This window comes from Dipodomys merriami, unplaced genomic scaffold (assembly GCF_024711535.1).
Source record: "Dipodomys merriami isolate MVZ:Mamm:240054 unplaced genomic scaffold, mDipMer1.0.p SCAF_70, whole genome shotgun sequence".
Lineage (NCBI taxonomy): Eukaryota > Metazoa > Chordata > Mammalia > Rodentia > Heteromyidae > Dipodomys > Dipodomys merriami.
The window spans coordinates 6595855-6617717 of record NW_027206291.1 but is presented as its reverse complement, the minus strand read 5'-3'; the positions used below and the strand labels follow the sequence as shown (position 1 = coordinate 6617717).

At 45.5% G+C, this 21863-nt stretch overlaps 2 protein-coding genes across 5 annotated transcripts in view; one reads left to right on the top strand and one right to left on the bottom strand.

The window, feature by feature from the left end:
* Positions 1-2541, bottom strand: part of LOC138817624 (DCN1-like protein 2) — a 31226-nt gene extending 28685 nt beyond the window's left edge. The window contains exon 1 of one of the 3 annotated variants that reach the window (XM_070008098.1): positions 2446-2541. In XM_070008098.1, the coding sequence (XP_069864199.1) occupies positions 2446-2448 (3 nt within the window). In that variant the 5' untranslated portion in view covers positions 2449-2541. Of the gene's footprint in view, positions 1-1723; positions 2100-2445 lie in introns of those variants that run through there. The other 2 variants (XM_070008095.1, XM_070008097.1) reach the window with 2 other exon arrangements.
* A 31-nt stretch (positions 2542-2572) lies between these two features.
* LOC138817623 (transmembrane and coiled-coil domain-containing protein 3) overlaps positions 2573-21863 on the top strand; it is a 41610-nt gene continuing 22319 nt past the window's right edge. For both annotated transcript variants that reach the window (XM_070008094.1, XM_070008092.1), the window contains exons 1-6: positions 2573-2836; positions 9732-10255; positions 11963-12142; positions 13107-13298; positions 14928-15056; positions 18839-18931. In XM_070008094.1, coding sequence (XP_069864195.1) covers positions 9812-10255; positions 11963-12142; positions 13107-13298; positions 14928-15056; positions 18839-18931 — 1038 coding nt within the window. In that variant the 5' untranslated portion in view covers positions 2573-2836; positions 9732-9811. The remainder of the gene's footprint in view (positions 2837-9731; positions 10256-11962; positions 12143-13106; positions 13299-14927; positions 15057-18838; positions 18932-21863) is intronic.

Below are 21863 nucleotides of genomic sequence, written 5' to 3'. Positions count from 1 at the left end.
ATGTGTTGAAATCAGAGAATGATTATACACTGACTTATATATATATACCTCCATGTTTTCCCCCTGCAACCCAGCTACTTGGGAGGTGGAGATCAGGAGAATTGAGGTTTGAAGGCTTAAAAGTTAGGTGACCATATCTTAGCAAACAAGCCAGGTACAGTGATTATACTTGTAATAACTATGCAGGAGGCAGAAGCAGAACACTAGTACCAAGCTATTTGAAAAATAACCTAAAGCTGGGCACCAGTGGCTTATGCCTGTATTCCTAGGTACTCAAGAGGCTGAGATCTGAGATCTGATGAATGGTGAGATCCATCTCCAATTCATCACCAAAAAGCCGCAAGTGGAGCTATGGTTCAATTGGTACAGCTCTAGCCTCAAACAAAAAAGTTAAGGGACAGTGTTCAGGCCTTGAGTTCAAGCAGGCAGGCAGACAGGCAGACAGAGATGTGACTCAAGTGTAAGAGTGCCAGCTTAGCAGTCTCAAGGTCCTGAGTTCATCCCCAACATCTCCCCTAAATAACCCCAGCACAACACTCCAGAGCTTCCAAGGCTGAAGAGCAGGTTCATACACTCTGAAGCAGCTGGAGTACTGGACCAGTATTAAAACACAACTCCACATCAGGAAAATATGGACAACCAGAAGCAGATATAATGTCTAGTCTAACTCCCAAAGACACCTCCAGAGGTGCTCCCTTCCACCATGTTTGACAACACAGCTATCAACACAGTATAAAAAGCATGCCTGGCTGGGAAGGTGGCTCAGTGGTAGAGCGCTTGCCTTGCATGCATGAGGCCCTGGGTTTGATTCCTCAGCACCACATAAGCAAAAAGAAAAAAGCAGGAAGTGGAGCTGTGGCTCAAGTGGCAGAGCACTAGCCTTCAGCTGAAGAGCTGAGGGACCAGCGCCTGCCCAGGCCCCATGACCGAACCCTCCCCCCCCCCCCAAAAAAAAGTATGCCTGCTGGGTGCCAGTGGCTCACACCTGTAATCCTAGCTACTCAGGAGGCTGAGATCTGAAGATGGTTCCAAAGCCAGCCCAGGCAGGAACATCCGTAAGACTCTTAGCTCCAACTAACCACTTAGAAAACCAGAAGTGGCGCTGTGGCTCAAGTGGTAGAGAGCTTGGTCTTGAGCTGAAGAGCTCAATCTGAGGGACAGAGCCCAGGCCCAGAGTTCAAGCCCCAGGACCGACCAAAAAAAAAAAAAAAAAAAAGACGTATGCCTGACACGGACCTGTGGGTTCAGGGCACTCAAAGTGATTACAAATCATTTCTAGACTAGTTACAGAGTGGACAGAAGTAGACATGAAAATAGATTCCCTGGCAAGTCTAAATTACATAACCAGCTCAGGCCACCCGCACCCACTTCACACTTCAGAAGGGTACTCATGTGGTAGTGGGCCAAGGCAGCAGCAAAGGCAGGGCGGGGGGGGGGGGGGGGGCGCGCATCCACACCAGTTGTTTGATACTGCCACTGGCAGGTTTCTGCGTGAAGCTGCAGTAATCAGTCACTCTGCCCCAGAGATGACTTGCTTTTAAAGTGAATTCCTTTCCTAATAAACTTTCTTATTTAAAAATGACAGTAATCAGTGCACTCTAAAAAGCACTATTCAACCTAAGGGACTTAAATTCAACTAAGAAGAGAAGTCTGGCACGACCTTCCTTAGAAAAGTGACTCACAGAAACTACAAGGTACAGAAGAGGACTCTGCAAAAACCTACACGAACTTCATCAGGGCCCTCGAACCGGTGGAACCAAGGCTTCCCTGTCGGGGGCCTGTGATCTTCACTGAGGCTAAGGTCAGGCAAGGCGGTGAGGGGGAAGGAACTTCCCGGGTCGTACTACTTTTCCTTAAACAAGCATCTGAACAGCGCGGTAGAAACGTCAGACTGGACCTCCGAACCGTACGGGTCGCACTTGGACGTGTGAGCCTGTGGTTCTGAGATGTTCTTGTGGACGCTCGAGCTCCCGCCGGGGTCAGTGTACAACGGCCGCTACAACAGGTCACGTGGTTGGGCACACTCCATGGCCTGACGCGCGTCCCTCAGACTCGGCCGAGTCTCCCGGGGCTTGGACCTCCGCCTCCCCGCCGCGGCCCGTCCGGTGCCCGAGCTGCCGTCCAGGACTCGGCCGCTACGGCTCCGAGCCCTCTCGGACGTCGGGCCCCGCCGCCCGCCGGACCGCTTCCGAAAGCCTGCGGGCCGCCCCCCACCCCCAACCCCGGCCGCGCCCGCCGCCCCGGGCCCGGCGCCCAGTCCCCACGCCGGCCGGCGCCTCCGACCGCACACGGCCCCACCCGGCCCTCACGCGGGGACAAAGGCGGTTCCTCCAGTCGGTGCGGGGACCGTCCGCGCCCCAGCCCGACCCCGCCCCGCTGCGGTGACCTCCAGGCCGGGCGCCGGCACCTCCACACCCTCCACAGAACGCAACAACTGCCACCTACCATGCTCCCAGACACCGCCGCAGTCGCTGGCAGCCGTCCGCGCAGGCGCACGCTGCGCGCTGGCGACCCTCTGCGCAGGCGCACACCCAACTCGACTCCGCGCTCGGCCTCCGCGCAGGCGCTGGCCGCCGCTCCCGCCAAGGTTGGGTACCGGGTCCGGCGGTCGGCGCGCCTCGGCCGCCGCCGCCCAGTGGTGCGCTCTCCTCCCTAGTCCGCACGCCCGCTGGGAGGAGTCCCGGGGACGGCGAGGGCGGCCGGTCGGAGACGTCCGGGCCCCGCCCCCGAGAACGCGATGCCCGCATCCGCCCGTCGGCTCCCGGCGCCGCGGAGCCCCGGGTCCGGGATGCAGATGCTGGGGCGGCTCGTCCAAGTCGCGGCCTCCTCGGTGTTGGTGAGCGCGCCGGTCCTGAGCTGCGCGGGTCTTCGTCGGGGGGAGGAGGGGGGGGGTTCCTTCCCGGGGACCTTCCTTCCGGTGGGGGCCCCTTCCCGTGGACCTTCCTTCCGGGGGGCTCTTTCCCAGGCACCTCCTCTCTCCCTGGCTCCTCGGGGTTCCCTTTGTGGGGAGGGGCTTCTCGGGACGTGGGGGGCGGGGGCGGGGCCTCAAGTTCTTTGCCCGCCTTTCTTCTTTCAGGGTCCCCTCGCGCGCTCCTTCCTGGGACTCTGGCAAAGGCTCGCCTTGAACCTCGCTCTTTCCCGGGGGCTCCCCTTCCCAGGCCTTGGCCTTCAACCTCGCTCCTTCCCAGGGACTCCCCTTCCCAGGCTTTCTTTCCTAGCGGCTCTCCTCCCCAGGCTTCACTCAGTGCCCAGCCACTTGATTCATGTTCCTCTGCGGAATTTTATTCACTCCTGTCTGTGTGTTGAGGCCGGTTGTTGTTTTTTTAGCTATACCTACCCAGCAATGGACACCCTGAGATTATTGTTCTGGGGAACATGTAGAGAGCCCTGCAACACCTTGGTCTAAATTTACAGAGCCAGAAAAGTGTCAGAGAAAGGTGTCAGAAAGGTGGGCAGTCTTAATCCCTACCTTAGGTATAGACTCTTAGAGATGTAACCAGTCACATAGGTTGGGAGGGGTAGAAAGGTCTTAACATTCTGTCAGCCTCACCGCTTCTAGTCTCCTGTAGCCTTTTCTTTCTACTGGAGAAAAAAAAAAAACATCCTAGTGGCTCTTTGCCTACAGCTCATTCCCTGTCACATGTGTGGCCACAGCTGGGGAATATTTACTGCTCCTTTTTAAAAGGGCTCTTACTTATAAGTCTCCTTTATTTCTTCCTTGTTGGCCCGTCTGGATCTAAAGATTAAACAAGCAGCTGGCATGCAGCTCTTCTGTAGTTTCTGCCTTGCTCATAATGGTGTCACCTGAACAAATGCAGTAGGTATCTGAACATGTCTTTGGATTCCATCAAGACACTGTTGTGGTTTACTCTTTGCTCAACATCTGTATGTTAGGCTGATGGATTGGGACATTTTACTGATGTGTTGTACCTGCTTGCCAAAAGCAGTGTCATGACAGGATTAACTCATGAAATTCTTTTCCTAAGAGTTTGACCCAACAAGTTCTTGAAAGCTTTTGAATGGTGTTTTTCTTTCCTTTTCTTGTTCTCCAATTCTTTCATTCAAGATAATATTCATGGGAAATGTTATTTTTTTAAGCAGCTACCACTTGTACTTGTGGGATCATAAGTACTCTTTTTTTTTTTTTTTTTGCCAGTCATGGGGCCTGAACTCTGGATTTAGCCTCTGTCCCTCAGCTATTCAGCTCAAGTCTAGCGCTCTACCACTTGAACCACAGCGCCACTTCCAGCTTTTTCTGCTTATGTGGAGCTGAGGAATCCAACCCAGTGCCTCATGCATGCAAGGCAAGCATTCTACCACTGAGCCACCTTCCCAGCCCTACTCTTAAGGAATATAGTTTAGAATTTAAAGTAAGACTAAAGTCTTCTACAAAGGAGATTAGATTATTTCCATTGAGACTTTTCCTCCATTTTATCCATCTTTCTCTTGTCAATACTGCTGAACTTGCATGTGTTATTAAGAACTTACCATTGTTTACTTTGAGTAATCCTTATTTCCCCTTATTTCAGGGGAAGCTAAATAACTGTCCTAAACACATTAATCCTTTTCTGGCCACACCCACTCCACTGGCTCCAGACCTTCCCTGCCTACAGCCTAGGTCAAAGCCTACCCATCCTAGTGGAGTGCAGTGGCTTAAACCTGTAATCACAACTGAAGAGGGTACCTAGGCAGCTCAGATAAAAAGTTATTGGGACCTCCATCCCAACCAGTAAACTAGATGTGGTGTTACATGCCTGTGATCTCAGCTGTTCAGGAAGCTTAAGTAGGAGGATCAGTCAAGGCTGGCCTAGGCAGACGCAAGATAATACCTGAAAAATAGCTAAAGCAAAACAAAAGCTGGGGCATAGCTTAAGTAGTAGAGCATCTGCTTAGCAAGTGTGGGGCCTGAATTCAAACTGCAGTACCCACACCCCCTAACCCAAGAAAAAGGAACCCTGCCTCTCCCGTTCTGGGAACATTGCCTGGGCTCAATTAAATAAACCAGGCAGCACTGAGAAGGGAGTGAACCAGGTAGGGACCCTCTCATTCTCTGTGTCAGTCAGCATCTGCGAGATAGTGGCTAGTTAAATACTTGGGTAACAGGTCTGGTTCCTCTTCAGCAGTGCTTGATGAATTATAGAGGTGGAATAATATACTCAGCTTGAGACTCTCACACTTAAAATTCAATATTACTGAAGTCCAAAGTGTCTTTTTTTTTGGGGGGGTGGTCAGTAGTAGGTCTTGACCTCAGGGCCTGGGTGCTGTCCTTGAGCTCTTTCGCTCAAGGCTAGCACTCTACTACTTTGAGCCACAGTGCCACTTCTAGTTTTCTAGTGGTTCATTGGAGGTAAGAGTCTCTGGCCCAGCCTGGATTTGATTCTCAGATCTCAGCCTCCTAAGTAGCTAGGATTTCAGGCATGAGACATCAGTGCCCAGCCAGACTGTCTTTTTAATGATTAAAAATAGCAATAACAAAGTAATGATGAGGGCTGGGAATATGGATGAGTGGTATGTGCTTGCCTAGCATTCATGAAGCCCTGGGTTTGATTCCTCAGTACCATGTAACTGTTAGGTTTTTAAAAAGAAGTAGCCGAGTAAGAACTGCACCACGCACGTGGTATTCAGTTAAGGGGTAGGTTTATTCATCGTTCAGCCTGGCACCAGGCCATCTTGTCCTCCACGCGGTGGGGAAAGGCCTGGGAAAGAGAGAGCTGGGGAAAAGAGCTAAGAGAGAGCTAGAAAAGAGAGAAAATAGCTAGAAAAGAGAAGAGCTAGAGAAAAGCTAGAAAAGAGCAGAGAGAGCGTCCTGGCCTGGGCTAGGCCTTATCTAGGGTATGGGCAGAGAAAGGTGTGGCCACATCAAATTCAGATGTGACCTCAGCAGATGCAGATGTGACCTCTTCCAGGTGTCCCAGTTGCCTAGGTATGGCAAGTACTGGGTGGAGACTTTGCTGCGAGGAGGGTGGAGTCTGCTAGCCATCCAGGAGCAGGCCTTACAGTAACCAGAAAAAGGCCACAAGTGGTGTTGTGGCTCAAGTGGTAGAGTGTTAACCTTGAGCAAAAGAAACTCAGGGACAGTGCCCAGGCCCAGAGTTCAAGCCCTAGGACTGGCAAAAAAAAAGAAGTGTTAGGTTTTTGAAAAGAGGTATCCAAGTAAGAACTGCACCAGCACGCACGTGGTATTCAGGTAAGGGGTATTCAGTAGACCTGCTGGGACCAGGCAAGTGTGGCACTCCACGTGGCTGGGAAAGGCCTGGGAATGAGAGAGAGCTGGGAAAGAGAGGAAAGAGCTAGAAAAGAGCAGAAAGAGGGGTAAGAACAGCAGCACTCACGTGGTATTCAGGTAAGGGGTAGGTTTATTCAGTAGACCTGATGGGACCAAGCAAGGTTGGCACTCCACGTGGCTGGGAAAGAGAGAGAGCAAGAAAAGAACAGAGAGAGCAAGAAAAGAGCGTCTGGGCCTGGGCTAGGCCTTATGTAGGGTATGGACGGGGAAAGGTGTGGCCACATCAAATTCAGATGTGACCTCAGCGAATGCAGATGTGACCTCTTCCAGGTGTCCCAGTTGATCTAGGTAACGCAGGTACTGGGTGGAGACTTTGCTGTGAGGAGGGTGGAGTCTGCTCACCATCCAGGAGCGGACCTTACAAGAAGAAATTAAAAATGTTTACTAATTTAAGAGGAATGTACTACAGCAGTCCATATAGTCTTGTGGACAGGTTTGAGGTTGAAATGAGCTCATGAAAAAGGGATAGCTTATAATGAAGTAAAGAGACTGGGTCTAAACAAAAGGCCTTAATACTAGAAGACATTCTTTAGTTTCAAATGTATTTCGAGTTGGTAAGTTCCCAAGAAGTCTTACTCATACGATTAGTTCTTGATTTCCCTTGATTGTGTTCATATTCACTTTGCTTTGGTTTATATTTAATATCTTTGTTAATATCTTTGTGGAGGTGGCTCAGTGGTAGAGTGCTTGCCTTGCGTGAATGAGGCCCTGGGTTCGATTCCTCAGCATCACATAAGCAGAAAAAGCCAGAAACGGTGCTATGGCTCAAATGGTAGAACGCTACCTTGAGCTGAAGAGCTGAGGGACAGCGCCCAGGCCCAGAGTTCAGGCCCCACAACTGACCCCCCAAAAAAGATTAATTTCATGCACCTTGTGTGGTTTTTGGCCATAAAAGTGGTGTTTAGTTATATTCATGGCAGTAGGGCTTTGTGATAGGAGTTCCCTGCTGCCCATTAGTGCTCCAATAAAGACTCCAAATTTGGCCTTTTAAGTGGTGGCTTCTCTGTTCTCCTGACTGGATCTACCAAACACAACAATAAATAATTTCAATTATGGTGTTGGTTTGTACGTTCAAGTTCATATTTATGTTATGTATCAGTGGAAAATATTAGTGTAACCACAACTGAAATCCTCAGGGTTCTCATAAACATTAACTACAGAATGGCTTGTTAGCTTTTGGAGTCTGGTTGATGAAGGAATTAAGTATAGGGAGTGTGCCATTCACACACAGACTGTGTATTGCAAGTTTTTTTCTGAGGCACAAACAAAGCATCTCAAGTTTCCATTTTGGTTTTGGGAAAGCCTAAACTTGCACTTCCGAATATGGCATGAATCTCCCTTACAACAGGAGAACTGTGGCCACAGAACAAGGCTTTAAGATAACAGATCACGTATACTGCTCTGCTCTGCTCTGCTCTGCTTTGTAGGAGGAAATGGTCAGTTTGTTTTTGAGGTGGTAACTCGTACTTGGAGTTGAATTGACCCTAACTTGAGCCAAATCATTGGCACAGCACATTCTTCCTTTACCTGACTAGAATGTGAGCTGAGTACAGTCCCTAGGTGTCCATTAGCTTTGCCCTCAGGAGCTACACCTCTAAAACACATTGAAATCCAACACTTTTTAAAAAGAGTATCTTAGTTTCTTGATGATTGGTTGTCATTGTTCCGTTGTATAGCAGAGTATCTATTATTTTTAGGATCTGTTGAGCACTGGACAAGTTATCCCTCCCTTAATAGGCTGGTCTGAAGGTTTTGTTTTGTTTTGTTTTTTGGTCAGTCACGGGGCTTGAACTCTGGGCTTGGGCGCTGTTCCTGTGCTCTTCAGCTCAAGGTGAGCACTCTACCGCTTGAGTCACAGCACCATTTCCAGTTTTCTAGTGGTTTATTGAAGGTAAGAGTCTCACGGACTTTCCTGCTTGGGTTGGCTTTGAACCATGATCCTCAGATCTCAGCCACCTGAGTAGCTAGGATTATAGGCATGAACTACCAGTACCCGACTTGGTCTGAAGGCTTTTTGAGTGTTTGCTTTTTGTTTTTTTGTGCTAGTCTTGGGGCTTGAGTTCAGGACCGGGTGCTGTCCCTGAGGTCTTTTTGTGCTCAAGGCTAGCACTCTACCGTTGGAGCCACAGCTCCATTTCTGCTTTTTGAGTTTTTATGTTTGCTATTTTAAGGGTTGCTTCTACTTCCTGGTTGGTTCAGATCTCTAGAAATGCCATATTATTTTTTCTGTCTGCCTTTCCTGGTTAAATTTATTAGAGTTGTGGTTAGCAGTGAAATTAAAGTACAGGTCTGTAGTTTAGGAAGCAGTCATCAGGGAGAGGAAGTACTAGGTGTAGGAATTCTGGATGTTCCTGTGAGTGAGTAGATGGTACAGGTGCTGGTGTTTCCTTTAAATCCCACAGATGGCATTTCTTATTTCCTTTTGGGCATAACTTGTGTGTCAGGAAGTCCACCTGCTTTTCAGACAGTGCTCTTGTCAGCTCTGCTGGGGACTGCATCTCCTGGATACCTTAGCTTCATTGCTGCCTTCCAGCACTCCAAAACTCCCTCCACTCAATCACCAAAATATGACTTCACGTTCCTGCCTGTGCCACTCTTTCTAGATATTCATAGGTTTCAATTTAGGTCTTCTTCACACAGGGAAAGAGAATGAACCTGAATTTCAGAGATAGAGAAAATTTGAACATTTGATAAAAGTCCTGGAGTTCCAGCTATGGTTATTTGTTTTTGTGAACATTTTTATCCTGATGTCTTACTATATTACTTACCAGTGGCTGACTTTGGCAACATTCTTAGTGATGTTGGAAAGCAAGCAGAGTGGCTGAACCAGCTCTTGGCATCTCAGAGGGTTTTATTTCTGGAATGCTCTGAGCATAGTCCACAGTGGCTTGCAGACCTGCAGGAGGTACGTTGATGTTGGCCTTTGATATGTGGATCCTCTTAAGGGTCTTTTGTCATTATGCAGATGATGGATTTGGTAGATTTCTGAGGCTGATTGCTTTTTTGAAAATATGCCTTTCAAGTCTTTAGTTCTCATTTTCTGCATGGGGAACAGGAAATAGTTCTCTTTGTCTATTTCTCCCTGCTCTAACCTTGATATATTAAAATAAATCCTTGATTAAACTTTTCAGAAAAATTTCCTTTTGGGGCCATAGATATGACTTAGGAGGTAGAGCACCAGCCTACTGTGTGCAAAGCCCTGAGTTCAAACCCCAGTACAGAAAGAAAAAAAAAAGCTTTTAAAATCAGATGGAACTCCTTTAATCTTTAAGGTACTTTAACATTTAGTATTTGATTATTATCTGAGTTCAAGTATTTGTATTAATATGAGAAGAAGAATATTTTTTTCAGAAAGTTAACAGTTTTCTGGAAATAATATTTTAACTTTGATCCCAATAGCAATGAATCATTCCTTAGCTGTATGTGACGATGGTCTGTTTTTCAGCTGGAAATGTGAGTCTAAAATGCAAGCTGACCATAGCAGAACTCTTTGGACCACCTTGTCCTGGTCCCTGTCCTTGGACCATGAAGATACTGGAAGAGCGTCTCTTCTGGATGCTGCTTCCATTCTTTCACCTGATAGTCAGTGCTGCAGAGCACGTGGAGGTGGCAAAGCATGCTATCAAGTTACACCGAGGGAAGGGAGCGGCTGCTAACCAGAGGAGGCAGTGGGTCCTGGACAGCTGCAGGAGGCTCACTGGGCTTCTTCGGCAGAAGAACGTGGTGCTGAACAAACTGAAAAATGCCATCAGAGCAGTGGAGAAAGACACTAGCCTGTCAGATGAAGAGAAGCTGTTTCAGGTGCACACATTTGAAATTTTCCAGAAAGAGCTAAATGAAAGTGAAAATTCCGTCTTCCAGGCTATCTATGGACTGCAAAGGGCCCTGCAGGGGGATTACAGGGATGTGGTGAACATGAAGGAAAGCAGCAAGCAGCGGCTGGAGGCCTTGCGAGAGGCCGCCATAAAGGTCGGTGGCCCCAGTGGGAGGAAGGGGGGTCTCCCAGAGGTGGGGGGACAGATACATAGGCCAAGAATTCTGTGACAGGAGGGTGAACTTTCCTGTGACGGTAGTATGGCCATGACTAGGCTTCTGGAGAGGCTCTATTGTGGAAATCCTGGTTCTCAACTTTCACTAATGGATAGATGTGTACACATTCACCATGTGCTATATAACGGCACGTCAGCCCCTGTGGGCAGCACAGGCAGATGTGGGTCTGTTAGGCTGTCTTACCCAAGAGTTCCCAACCATCTCAGTCTGTGGAAAAAGCACTGATGTTCTCATGTGACACAGCTGCCTGATGACCTGTTTCTCAGAACTTACTGCTGGCCATCCCTAAGTAAGGCATGACTATGTAACATTTAAATTCAGAACTTTGACCAAGTGTACTTCTTTGTTTTATTTTGGCAGTACTAGAATTAGTACTCAGAGCCTTGTGCTTGGGATGCAGGCACTCTACTACTTTAGCCACACTCTCAACCCAATCATGTGTGCTCTTTATGAGATGTAACTCTTACTGTATCAGATATGGTATTGTATTTTTTTTTAAGCTAGGCACCATGCCCAGCCTTTAAGTATATAAATGTTATTCATTGTCATACCAAGACTGATGGTACTGCTTAAAAGGTAAAGAGAATATAGATGTTTTAAACTTTATGAAAATATACTGGTTCTGGTAGAAATATCATATGAGCCTTTAAATCAAGGTTTTTTTTTTGTGTGTGTGTGCTGGTCCTGGGGTTTGAACTCAGGGCCTGGGCACTGTCCCTGAGTTCAAGGCTAGCATTTTACCACTTTAGCCACGGCTACACTTCTGGCTTTTTTGGTGGTTAATTGGAGATAAGAGTCTCACAGGGGCTGGGTCTGTCTGTGGCTTAGTGGTAGAGTACTTGCCTAACATGCATGAAGCCCTGGTTGATTCTTTAGTACCACATAAACAGAAAAAGCCAGAAGTGGCACTGTGGCTCAAGTGGTAGAGTGCTAGCCTTGAGCACAGAGAAGCTCAGGGACAGTGCCCAGGTGCTGAGTTTAAGCCCCAGAACTGGCAAAAGAATCTCAAAGACTCTTCTGCCTCCTGGGTTGGCTTTAAATCTTGATCTTCAGGGTCAGAGGAGGGCACAGAATGAGAGGAAAACGGTGAAGAAGTGCAGCAGTGGAGCACACTGGCTGCACAGGCCATCCAGGAAAGTGAGCTATGGTATCTGCAGGTGGGGGACTATGATATCTGATGGAACAAATGATACTATGCAATAGAAAATGTACCAGTTACCTTATGTATGTAAAGGTAATGCCGCTGTGTATCACCTTTAAAACAACAATGAAGTAACTTAGGGAAAAAAAGTCTTGATCTTTAGATCTGTGCATCCTCAGTAGCTAGGATTACAGGCATGAGCCACCAGCTGACAAGTTTGGATATGAGTAAATATATTTAGAGTAAAATGTTGTGAATGTAAGTATGGCAGTGTGTGTGTGCACATGCACAGTGGCATACCCTGCACATTTCACTAAGCTCACCATGCCTGAGTTGGTTATAGTTAGTAGTTGCCATTTATGGACAGGGTTATTGACATAGAGTTATCGTGTCTAGTTTGGCAGCTATCCTCTATGGGTACAAGGAAGTAATATCCTATTTTATTCCTGAATAAATACCACTCTTCATTTCTTACAAATGATTAGGAAGAGTCAGAATATGTGGAACTTCTTGCTGCAGAAAAACATCAAGTGGAAGCACTCAAAAACATGCAGCATCAAAACAAGAGCCTCTCCATGCTGGATGAGATCCTGGAAGATGTGAGGAAGGCAGCTGATCGTTTAGAGGAAGAAATAGAAGAGCATGCTTTCGATGACAATAAATCTGTAAGCAATACTCTAGAGCCACTCTCTCCACCGCTGAACTGTTTTGATGAGACTGAGCCTTGGAAGGTGTTTGAATGTGTGTCTTACTAAAATACTTCTGTGTCATACGGGAAGTAATTTGACTTGATCAAATTTCCTCTTTTTTCCTTTTGTCTTTTGATAATTATAATCTGTCCTTTGTTAGGGCTTGTCTCCATTTCCTAGTTTTGCGATACATGAGGTTAGGACTCTGGTATCAAGCAAGTTTGAATGGCCAGGTTTAAGCTGATTACTGGAGATTCTGTAAAACTCTGTAGAAGATGGTCTTATATGGAAAGCAAGATTGAGGCTTCTTACTTACCATATGTTGAGATCCTAAGGGAAAATTTATACTGATGCCAAAAACTGCATTTTGGCAAGGACCCATAAATAATTAAATAGAAATAAATCAGAATAAGAATAGAAAAAAGCCAGGTGCCATTAGCTCACATTTGTAATCTTAGCTACTCAGGAGGCTGAGATCTGAGGATATTAATTCAAAGCCAGTCCAGGCAAACAAATCCAAAAGATACTTATCTCCAATTAATCAGCAAATGCTGGAAGTGGAGGTGTGGTTTAAGTGGAAGAGCACTAGCCTTGAGTGAAAAAGCAAAAGTGCACGTCCCTAAACATTTAAGCCATAATACCAGTATGTGTGTGTGCATACATGCGTGTGTGTGCACATGTGCGTGAATATACGCATGCACACACACCAATAGAGAAAAAAAGTAGAGTATTAGAGGTAAAGTAATTGTTTTCTGAGATATAAACTTTTGAAAAAATATGCCCTAAATCAGGTAAAGTAGATATGAAAAAAAATGCCCTAATTTGTGCTTATGGGCACTATTGGTATTTTGTCACTCTTTTTAGCCTTTACTCTGAACACTGAATTTGAAAGTGTTTATTTGATTTTTTTTTTTTGCATAATGGTTGGTTATTCTTACAGGTCAAAGGGGTCAATTTTGAGGCAGTTCTCAGGGTGGAAGAGGAGGAGGCTAACTCCAAGAAGAATATCACACAGCGAGAAGTGGAGGAAGGTCTGGGTCTCAGCATGCTGATTGACTCCCAGAACAACCAGTACATCCTGACCAAGCCTAGAGACTCCACCATCCCACGTGCAGACCACCACTTCATTAAGGTGAATCGGGTTGTCAGTGAGCATCCATCTGCCCTTTTGGGGGTGGTCAGTGAGGATTGTCCTTCCTGTGGGTGGCTAGTGAGGGTCTACCTGCCCTTCCTGTGGGTGGTCAGTGAGTGTCCACCTGCCCTTCTTGTGGGTGGTCAGTGAGTGTCCACTTGCCCTAACTGTGGGTGGTTAGTGAGTGTCTGCCTGTCCTTCCTGTGGGTGGTCATTGAGGATTGACCCTACTGTGTGTGTGTTCACTAAGGACCAACCTTCCTTCCTGTGGCAGTCAGCTTTCTTTCCTTAAACCTCATGCTGGTGTTCTGTTTGTCAGAGAGTGTGCTAAAACATACCACATCTGTGCTTTGAAATAGCCTGTCTTGATATTTTATTTTCTAAAATAAAGGGACATTTTAGTATTTAAAATAAAGTTTAGTTATGTTTTTGAAGTCTTGAAAGACTTTCTGAAATTGGGAATTATTAGTGGGACTATAGTTCCAGTTATCTAAAGCTGTTTACAGAGGAAGCTGAGGTTTGAGGATATCTTGAATGCAAGAGTTGGAGAACAGCCAGGACAACATAATAAGACCTCATCTCAATAAACAAAAAAAATGAAAATCATTTTATAAGGCAGAGGAGTTGTAGCTGAGAGGTCCTACTTGGTTTCATTCACACATGGGGTACAAGGTACCTGAATCTGCCAGTGCTGAGTACCTGGTCTGCCAGACATAGGTAATGCAAATCCATTTCTTCCCAGAAAACTGGTCTAGTTCAAAGTGACCACTCTTCTGGGAGTGAAATGGGAGTTCTACTATAGTCCCTAGGAAGCCTGGGAGAGTCCAATAAATCGTCAGGTTTCCAGCAAAACTCCTTTAACTGGAACTTTGCATAGGAACAGAAATAAAACAGAAAACCTAGGTTCTAAGATGAGGAGTACCCAAGAGCTCCTCCAAGTATGGAGCCTTACAGTAGCCCAAGTCCATGGTCAGCCCACAGGTAGCCCCTGTGGTTATGATCACAACAGCCTGCAGGCCACCTCTGCAGACTGACAGCATTCACATTCCCCCCGTGGAGGTCTCTGGAGAGTTAGTCTTTCCCCCCCTTGTAATGAGTAAGTAATTTGGGGAAAACTTTGAGACTGTCTATATTCATATCCTATTCCTAATCCAACAGTGGTTTCAGCACTATTGTTGGTTGTGTGTGTGTATGTCTGTGTGTGTATGTATACTGAATAGCATGATTACATTTGTTCAACCTTCCTCCCTCCTTCTCTGTGTTATTGTTGATTTCTGCTGCATTAGTTATAAGCAATGGGGAAACTGATGGCAATGGCACATCATAGTTAGATTCAGGCTCTGATAGCACTATAGCTAGAAAACTCAATGGAATTCAAGTACTGCTTAGTTATGTAGAATGCCAATAGAGGGCCTAAGTGAACAGGCAGATTTTGCTATAATTGTTAGGCCATTAGGAACTAACTTTATAAACTTTTAGAATGCATCTTAATGTTTTCAACTTCTTTGTGTGACATAGAAGTATCCTTAGGTTTGTCATCTGTACCCCATGCCTGTGAGATGAAATTAGGGACTTGGTCCCATCTTGGTCTCTTGGTTAATCAACCATTTCTTGTTTATTCTGCATTAGGATATTGTTACTATAGGAATGTTGTCCTTACCTTGTGGCTGGCTGTGTACAACGATTGGCTTGCCTACAATGTTTGGGTATATCATTTGTGGTGTGCTTCTGGGGCCTTCAGGACTAAACAGTATTAAGGTAAGAACAATGTTGAACATTTTACTGTCTGGCAGTGTGCTCAAAGACTTAACAGTTCTGAGCTGGCTGGGCACCTGTCACGCCTGTAATCCTAGCTACTCAGGAGACTGATATCTGAGGATCCCGGTTCAAAGCTAGCCTGGGCAGGAATAAACCACTCAGAAAACCAGAACTGGCGCTGTGGCTCAAGTGGGAGAGTGTTAGCCTTGAGCTAAAGAGCTCAGGGACAGTTCCCAGGCCCAGAGGTCAACCCCCACGACCAACAAAAACAAAACAAAACAGTTCTGAGCTTGAGTAACGTTAAGATACGAGTGCATATCTTATAGACCATGTAGAGAAGATGCCTTTGAAGAACCTTTAAGCTACAGGAACATTTCATGACTTGATGTGAGACATCCTGCCTAGAGAAAACAGCCCAGTTTATCTCTTTAAGCTGAGTTCATTTTAGATGCTATTTCTGGTGATAGGATGGACAGCATTATACAGATCACTCTTCAGACACTGAAAGCAACTAAAAATGCTGGGTTCAGTGTGTTTATAAGCAGTTTCTCATGTATGGGGAAAGCTGCTTGAAGGCTTTGTCTTGCAAGGAAGCCTAAGGCTGTTCTTGCCAAGGCCATTTACAGAGCAGATTGATTATGACACACAGGCAAACACACTTATGACAGGAAAGTCTCCTGAGCTTTATAGGACTTCTGAATGTTTCACCTACAGACAGGTGATGCTGTGAGCCTAGCACAGGAGTTGCTGTTTGGAAGGTGAAGGATAAGCCATTGGGTCATCCTAACTTTACTAAAACTCCCCAGGTGAGTATGTTAGAAATGGTTTGGAATGTTGGTGTGTAATGGGAATAAGGACATCAGCTCAAAAGGAACTTGGCAAGTCAAGGTTTTCTTCTGCAAAAGTGTGTGCCATTAGCCAAAAATTTAGTGCACAAGCATGGAGAATAGGCAGGCTGCTCCCATTTTATCCTTAACCCAGCAGGCCACTCCCCCCCCCCCCCCCCCCCCGCCCTCCCCACACACACTTTGGCTGAGTTCAAGTTCACAATCTATAGAAAGATGTACTTAATTAACAGGATGTAACTAAAATTTAAGAAGCTTCTTAGTTAAGACATCCTTAAAGGAATGTGCAACAGGAAAAAGATAGAACCAAGCCACCTGGCCAAAACAGGAACTTTTCAGAAAAACAATTCTCACAAGATTAACAGAAAGAAGAAGCAAACTACTTTGGTGGAAAAGATAACTTTTCTTACATATAGAAGCAAACAACAGACAGGAACACTTTAGGGAGGTTTTCCTTGAACTTTTGCTCTTAGAAAATGCTAATCAGCAGACCTGCGAACCAACCAGTGGACCTTCAATCAGGTCAAAAGAACTTGAGTGATTTCCCTACACTGAAACTTAGCAGAGTCAATCAAAAGAAGTATTCACACAAGACTGATTTTAACAGAAAATAATCTTTGGCCAGGTAGAAAGCCATCCCACATCCTGCTTGAAGCTGTAAGACTTGGGCCTTCAGGGAGACAATCAAGAACTTGAAGTTGAGAGTCCCAAGCCCTGTGACTGTGTCCAACATGACTTAGAACAGTATAGAAAGCCACAAGTGAAGAGCAAGCAGTTAGGACAAAATACCTGGTCTTCATGCACCACTGGATATGTTGAATATTCTGTATATCTGAATATACATCCCCTGTACTACGTCTTTGTCAATAAAGAACCAAGAGCATCCTTGCCAAAAATGAGGAGTGTTTAAGGTAAGGAATATAATTATACTAAAATACCAATTTTTTTGCCTCATAAAGGCTTTTATTCACCTCGTTGAAAAATATAGACTTAGGCATGCTACTTTGGAGCCAAAAGCCACTACCTGAAAAGGAAAAGGAAGAGAACTAAAAGAAAAATGGAAGTAGTGGTAAGAAAGCACAAAAGCAAGGTGATGTCAAGAAAGGAAGAGTAGAAATCTGCACAATAGTAAGTTAACTCCTCTGTTAAGAGACTGGGACATGGGCACTGGTGGTTCACACCTGTAATCCTAGTTATTCAAGCAGCAAAGATCTGAGGATCACAGTTCAAAGCCAGCCCGGGCAGGAAAGTCTGTGAGACTTATTTTCAATTAACTTATCCTGCAAAAAACAAAAAGCAACACATAAATGGAGCTGTGGCTTAAAGTGGTAGTGTGTTAGCCTTGAGCACAAAAACTCAGGGATAGTACCTAGGCTCTGAGTTCAAGCCCGACAACAGCAACAACAAAAAAAAGAGACTGGGACTTACAGATGGTGAAAGCACTATCCCAGAAAACCACACAGATACCAAGTCACGTATGACGTTTATTGTCAGCAAGCTGACAGGCTAGCTTTCTCGGGATAGAGGTAGAGCCTGTCTATATGCAGTGGTTGTGGTTAGATAGTGCCAGGAAAGCTGAAGGCAGGACAGGGAGACCAAAAGCAGGAAATCTTGCAGCTAGACACTAGAAATAGTGTGTGGCCAGGGCAAAATCTTCTGACTTGCAGCAACAGCAGCATTTTGATGATGCAGCTGGGGGCTAGAGATAGTGCAGTTCAGGTGGGGGTGGGCGATTGTGGCCAGCCTGGCCTGGTTACCTGATTTTGGAGAAAGGGCAGAGGACCTAGGATGGAGGCTATCAAGCCAAAATAGGGATGAATATACTAACAGATGGTACCCCCAAAGAGCACAGATAATGAGATGCCACAAAAATAAATATTGAAAGTGAAAGATGCAAATGAAACAGGAATTCTGACAAGCCAGCTGGCTTATAGTGGGATCAAGAAGCCTGTGAACTTAGTAACCCTTGTGCCACATTAGTATTTAAAAAAAACTGAACAGGGGCTGAGAAGGTAGTTCAGTGGTAGAGTGCTTGCCTTGTATGCATGAGGCCCTGGGTTGGATTCCTCAGCACCACATAAGCAGAAAAAAAAAAAAGCCAGAAGTGATGCTGTGGCTCAAGTGGCAGAGTGCTAGCCTTAAGCTGAAGAGCCTTGACATCACCTTGCTTTTGTGCTTTCTTAACACTACTTCCATTTTTCTTTTAGTTCTCTTCCTTTTCCTTTTTCAGGTAGTGGCTTTTGGCTCTAAAGTAGCATGCCCAAGTCTATATTTCTCAATGAGGTGAATAAAAGCCTTTATGAGGCAAAAAATTGGCATTTTAGTATAATTATATATTCCTTACCTTAACCTGGGACAGTGCCTAGGCCCAGAGTTCAGGCCCCATGACTGACCAAAACAAAACAAAACAACAACAAAAAAAAACTGAACAATTAGTAGCCCTAATGAACTTCAAATATTATGTGCTACTTGTTTATCTATAACAATATTAACAATAGATAACTAATCCAAACAAATACAGAGTTCTGTACATAAAGCCCTGTTTGATATGGTGGTCAACTGTGGTGCTCATGAGAGAATTCTGCGTACTAGAATTCTAGACACGCTCACACCCAGAATGTAAGGCACTCTCATGAACTGGTCAAGGTTAAGCTTGGGTTTGATGCCTCTTTGTCCCCTGAAAGGCTGAAGAAAATTTCTAATGAAGACAGAAGTGACCATGTGTTTGAAAATTGGTACCCTCCCCCCCCCCCCCCAGCTACTTTTTAAGAAATAAAATGACAGTAAATAGTCCTCTGGCTAATTAAGGAGAAAAAGAGTCAAGGTCAAAATAATCTGAGATACAGGAGAAACTCAAAACTAGTTTCTAGCACATGATGGTTTATTTGAGTATATGTCAGATGGGATTATAGGGGTTTACATTTTCTTGTTTTTCAGTCTATTGTACAGGTGGAGACATTGGGAGAATTTGGAGTCTTCTTTACTCTTTTTCTTGTTGGCCTAGAGTTTTCCCCTGAAAAGCTGAGGAAGGTGAGTATCGAATCCCTCTTGTAGCTTAACATTAGAAGCTTGATTTATTTGCTTCTAATATTTGTTGGCAACATAGCTATCAGATGCTTTACAAATAAAATGGTATATTTCAGTTTGATAGTACTAGGTTTGAAAAACTTACAATTAATAGATTTAATTAACTTTCAGATGACTAATGCCAGATGTCATCCTTAATTAACTTTCAGATGACTAATTCCAGATGACATCCTTAAAGAAGGACTAAACATGTTTGAGAAGTACCTTAGACACTGAATATTCATTGTGTTACCCTGGAAAAAGGAGGGGGGATAAAATGAGCACTGTTTGTTGTCTCTAAAGAGAAAGAGCACTGTTCTTCCTGTGAATTCCTTGGCAAACTTGGTTCTGTGGATGGGAAGGAATCTCTAGGGTGTTGTGTGTCACTGACTTGGCCTGTATCTGCCTGCACAGGTGCCATCTTGGCCTGTGTTTGTAGAGTAGGAGGCCTCCATTTGCTAGTACAGGGTGTCAGGTGCCTAACATATACAGTAGGATTTGGGGGACATTAGTTTTTCTGGCTTCAATTTTAATAATTTTCTTTTTTGCTACTAAAGTATTCAAAATTAGACAGTGAAATGGTGCTATATTACCCAATAGCTTTAAACTCTAAAAAGCACTATAACTTATTGGTGTTGATGTCATTCAAAGATGCCTCTGGTGCTTTTTGCACGTGTTATTTCAAAGGAAGGGTTGTTGTGTTGGGGAAGTTTTGTTTGGCTGGTTGGAATGATGCTATATCTGAGGAATGGAGAGACTACTGGACTGGGATCTGTGCTTCCATTCAACCTGCTTGCTAGTGTCTGATTTTGTGGCTGGGTCGCATTTCTATTCTTGTCCGCACTGGGTTCTCAGACCTCTGATGGAAGGTCTTGCTCCTCATTCTGGAGCCCTGCTGCTGCCACCTGGTGGCAACCCTAGATCTCAGCATGCATTCTGGTTCTTAAGTACCAAAAATAGGCATCTTGTTATTTTCAGAAGACTAGTTTTTACTTAATAAACTATGCTATTAAGAGACTTTTAGCATGGCACTGGTGGCTCATGCCTGTCATCCTAGCCACTTGGGAGGCTGCGATTGAGTCTGGTAGAGGGAAACAAGTAGAACCTAGATTCGACTCTGCCCTTGGTCCCACATCATTGGTCTGCAGGATATTCAGAAGATAGTTCTCATCTCTGGTGGTTAGAAAGCTCTGTGACTCCTTATTCTCCTGAATCAGCCAGGCAGGCTGGATGGTCATGTATTGAATGAGGTGGTGTAGTACCAGGGTGTAGACCCCCCTCCCCCCCTCCCCTAAAGACCACCAGGGAGCTGTCCCCGATGTCAATGCATGAGAGTCGTTTATTACAGCTCAAGTGGCCATGTAACTCCAGCCGGACTCACAAATCTTTCCTGATGCAGCAGGTCCAAAATGTGAGCCCCGACCCCTTGTCCAGCAAGGAACGTGAAGCAGAGGGAGGGGTCATTACAACATTGGTTGTGTGGGGTTCTGTGATTGGTTGGCGATTTGCAGGTGAATCCTGCACTAAATTGCAGGGGGGCGGGGTTAACCAGTCAGGGCATTCTGACCTCTTGGACTGTGCTGTTACTGTTAACATTGTCTGGCCTCATGGACTGTGCTGATACTGTTACCTTGTCTTGGAGCAGGCTCTCCTCCAGTAAACAGATGACAGATGTTTTCCTTATAGTTTTGTTACTGCTGAACTTGTTTTTGGTCTCTCAGTGGGAGGCCAGGCAGATGCTCACTTTGCTGCAATTGAAAATCCCAACAACCAGTTTTGGAAGAACTTCACCAACTACTTGATTCCTAAAGAGTGTGAGGGAGACCAGAATGGGTGAGGGAGCTCCCAGGCTGCTCAGCTGTAAGGGACTCTACAGTCTCCTGTATCCATAACCTCATTGCTCAACATTGTATAGTGCATGGTGCCTCCAATTTCATGTTTGAAAGATGTTCTAGAATGAGGAAATTGGTACTCATGAAACTGGCATTGATTGGAAGTATGTGATGGGAAGAAGAGAAAGGAACAGGTACTACAAATAGATTGAGTTGGGCTGGGAAGGTGGCTCAGTGGTAGAGCGCTTGCCTTGCATGCTCAAGGCCCTGGGTTCGATTTCTCAGCACCACATAAGCAAAAAGAAAAAAGCCGGAAGTGGCACTGTGGCTCAAGTGGTAGAGCGCTAGCTTTGAGCTGAAGAGCTGAGGGACAGCGCCCAGGCCCAGAGTTCAGGCCCCACGACCGGACCAAAAAAAAAAAAAAATAGATTGAGTTCCCAGTGTATTAATATATAATACCCAAGTTTATGTAAATATAATTTCTTTTTCTTTTTTTGGTCATGGGGCTTGAACTCAGGGACTGGGTGCTATCCCTGAGCCACCAGCACCCATCTTAACCTGGGCTTTGACTAACTTTAGAAGTCTTCCAAGTTAATTGAAGAAATGGGATAATAGAAATTACATTTATAGAGCCCGGTACCCGTGGCTCACACCTGTAATTCTGGCTACTCAGGAGGCTGAGATTTGGGGATCACAATTCAGAGCCAGCCCGGGCAGGAAAGTCTGTAGGACTCTTATCTCTAATTAACCACCAGAAAACTGGAAGTTGCACTGTGGCTCAAAGTAGTAGATCACTAGCCTTAAGCAAGAGGAGCTCAGGGACAGCCCCTGAGTTCAAACCCCATGAGTGACAACAAAACAACCCCCTCCCCCCCCAAAAAAAACCCAGGTTAAGCTAAGGAAGGATGGCTCATGCTTATCACCCTAGCTACTCAGGAGTCTGAGATCTGAGGATCCCTGTTTGAAGCCAGCTTAGGCTTCAAACTCTTTTTTGTCCATTTAGCCAGCAAAAAGCTGAAAGTGGAATGCAGTGTGCTGATGGCTCACGCCTGTAATCTTAGATA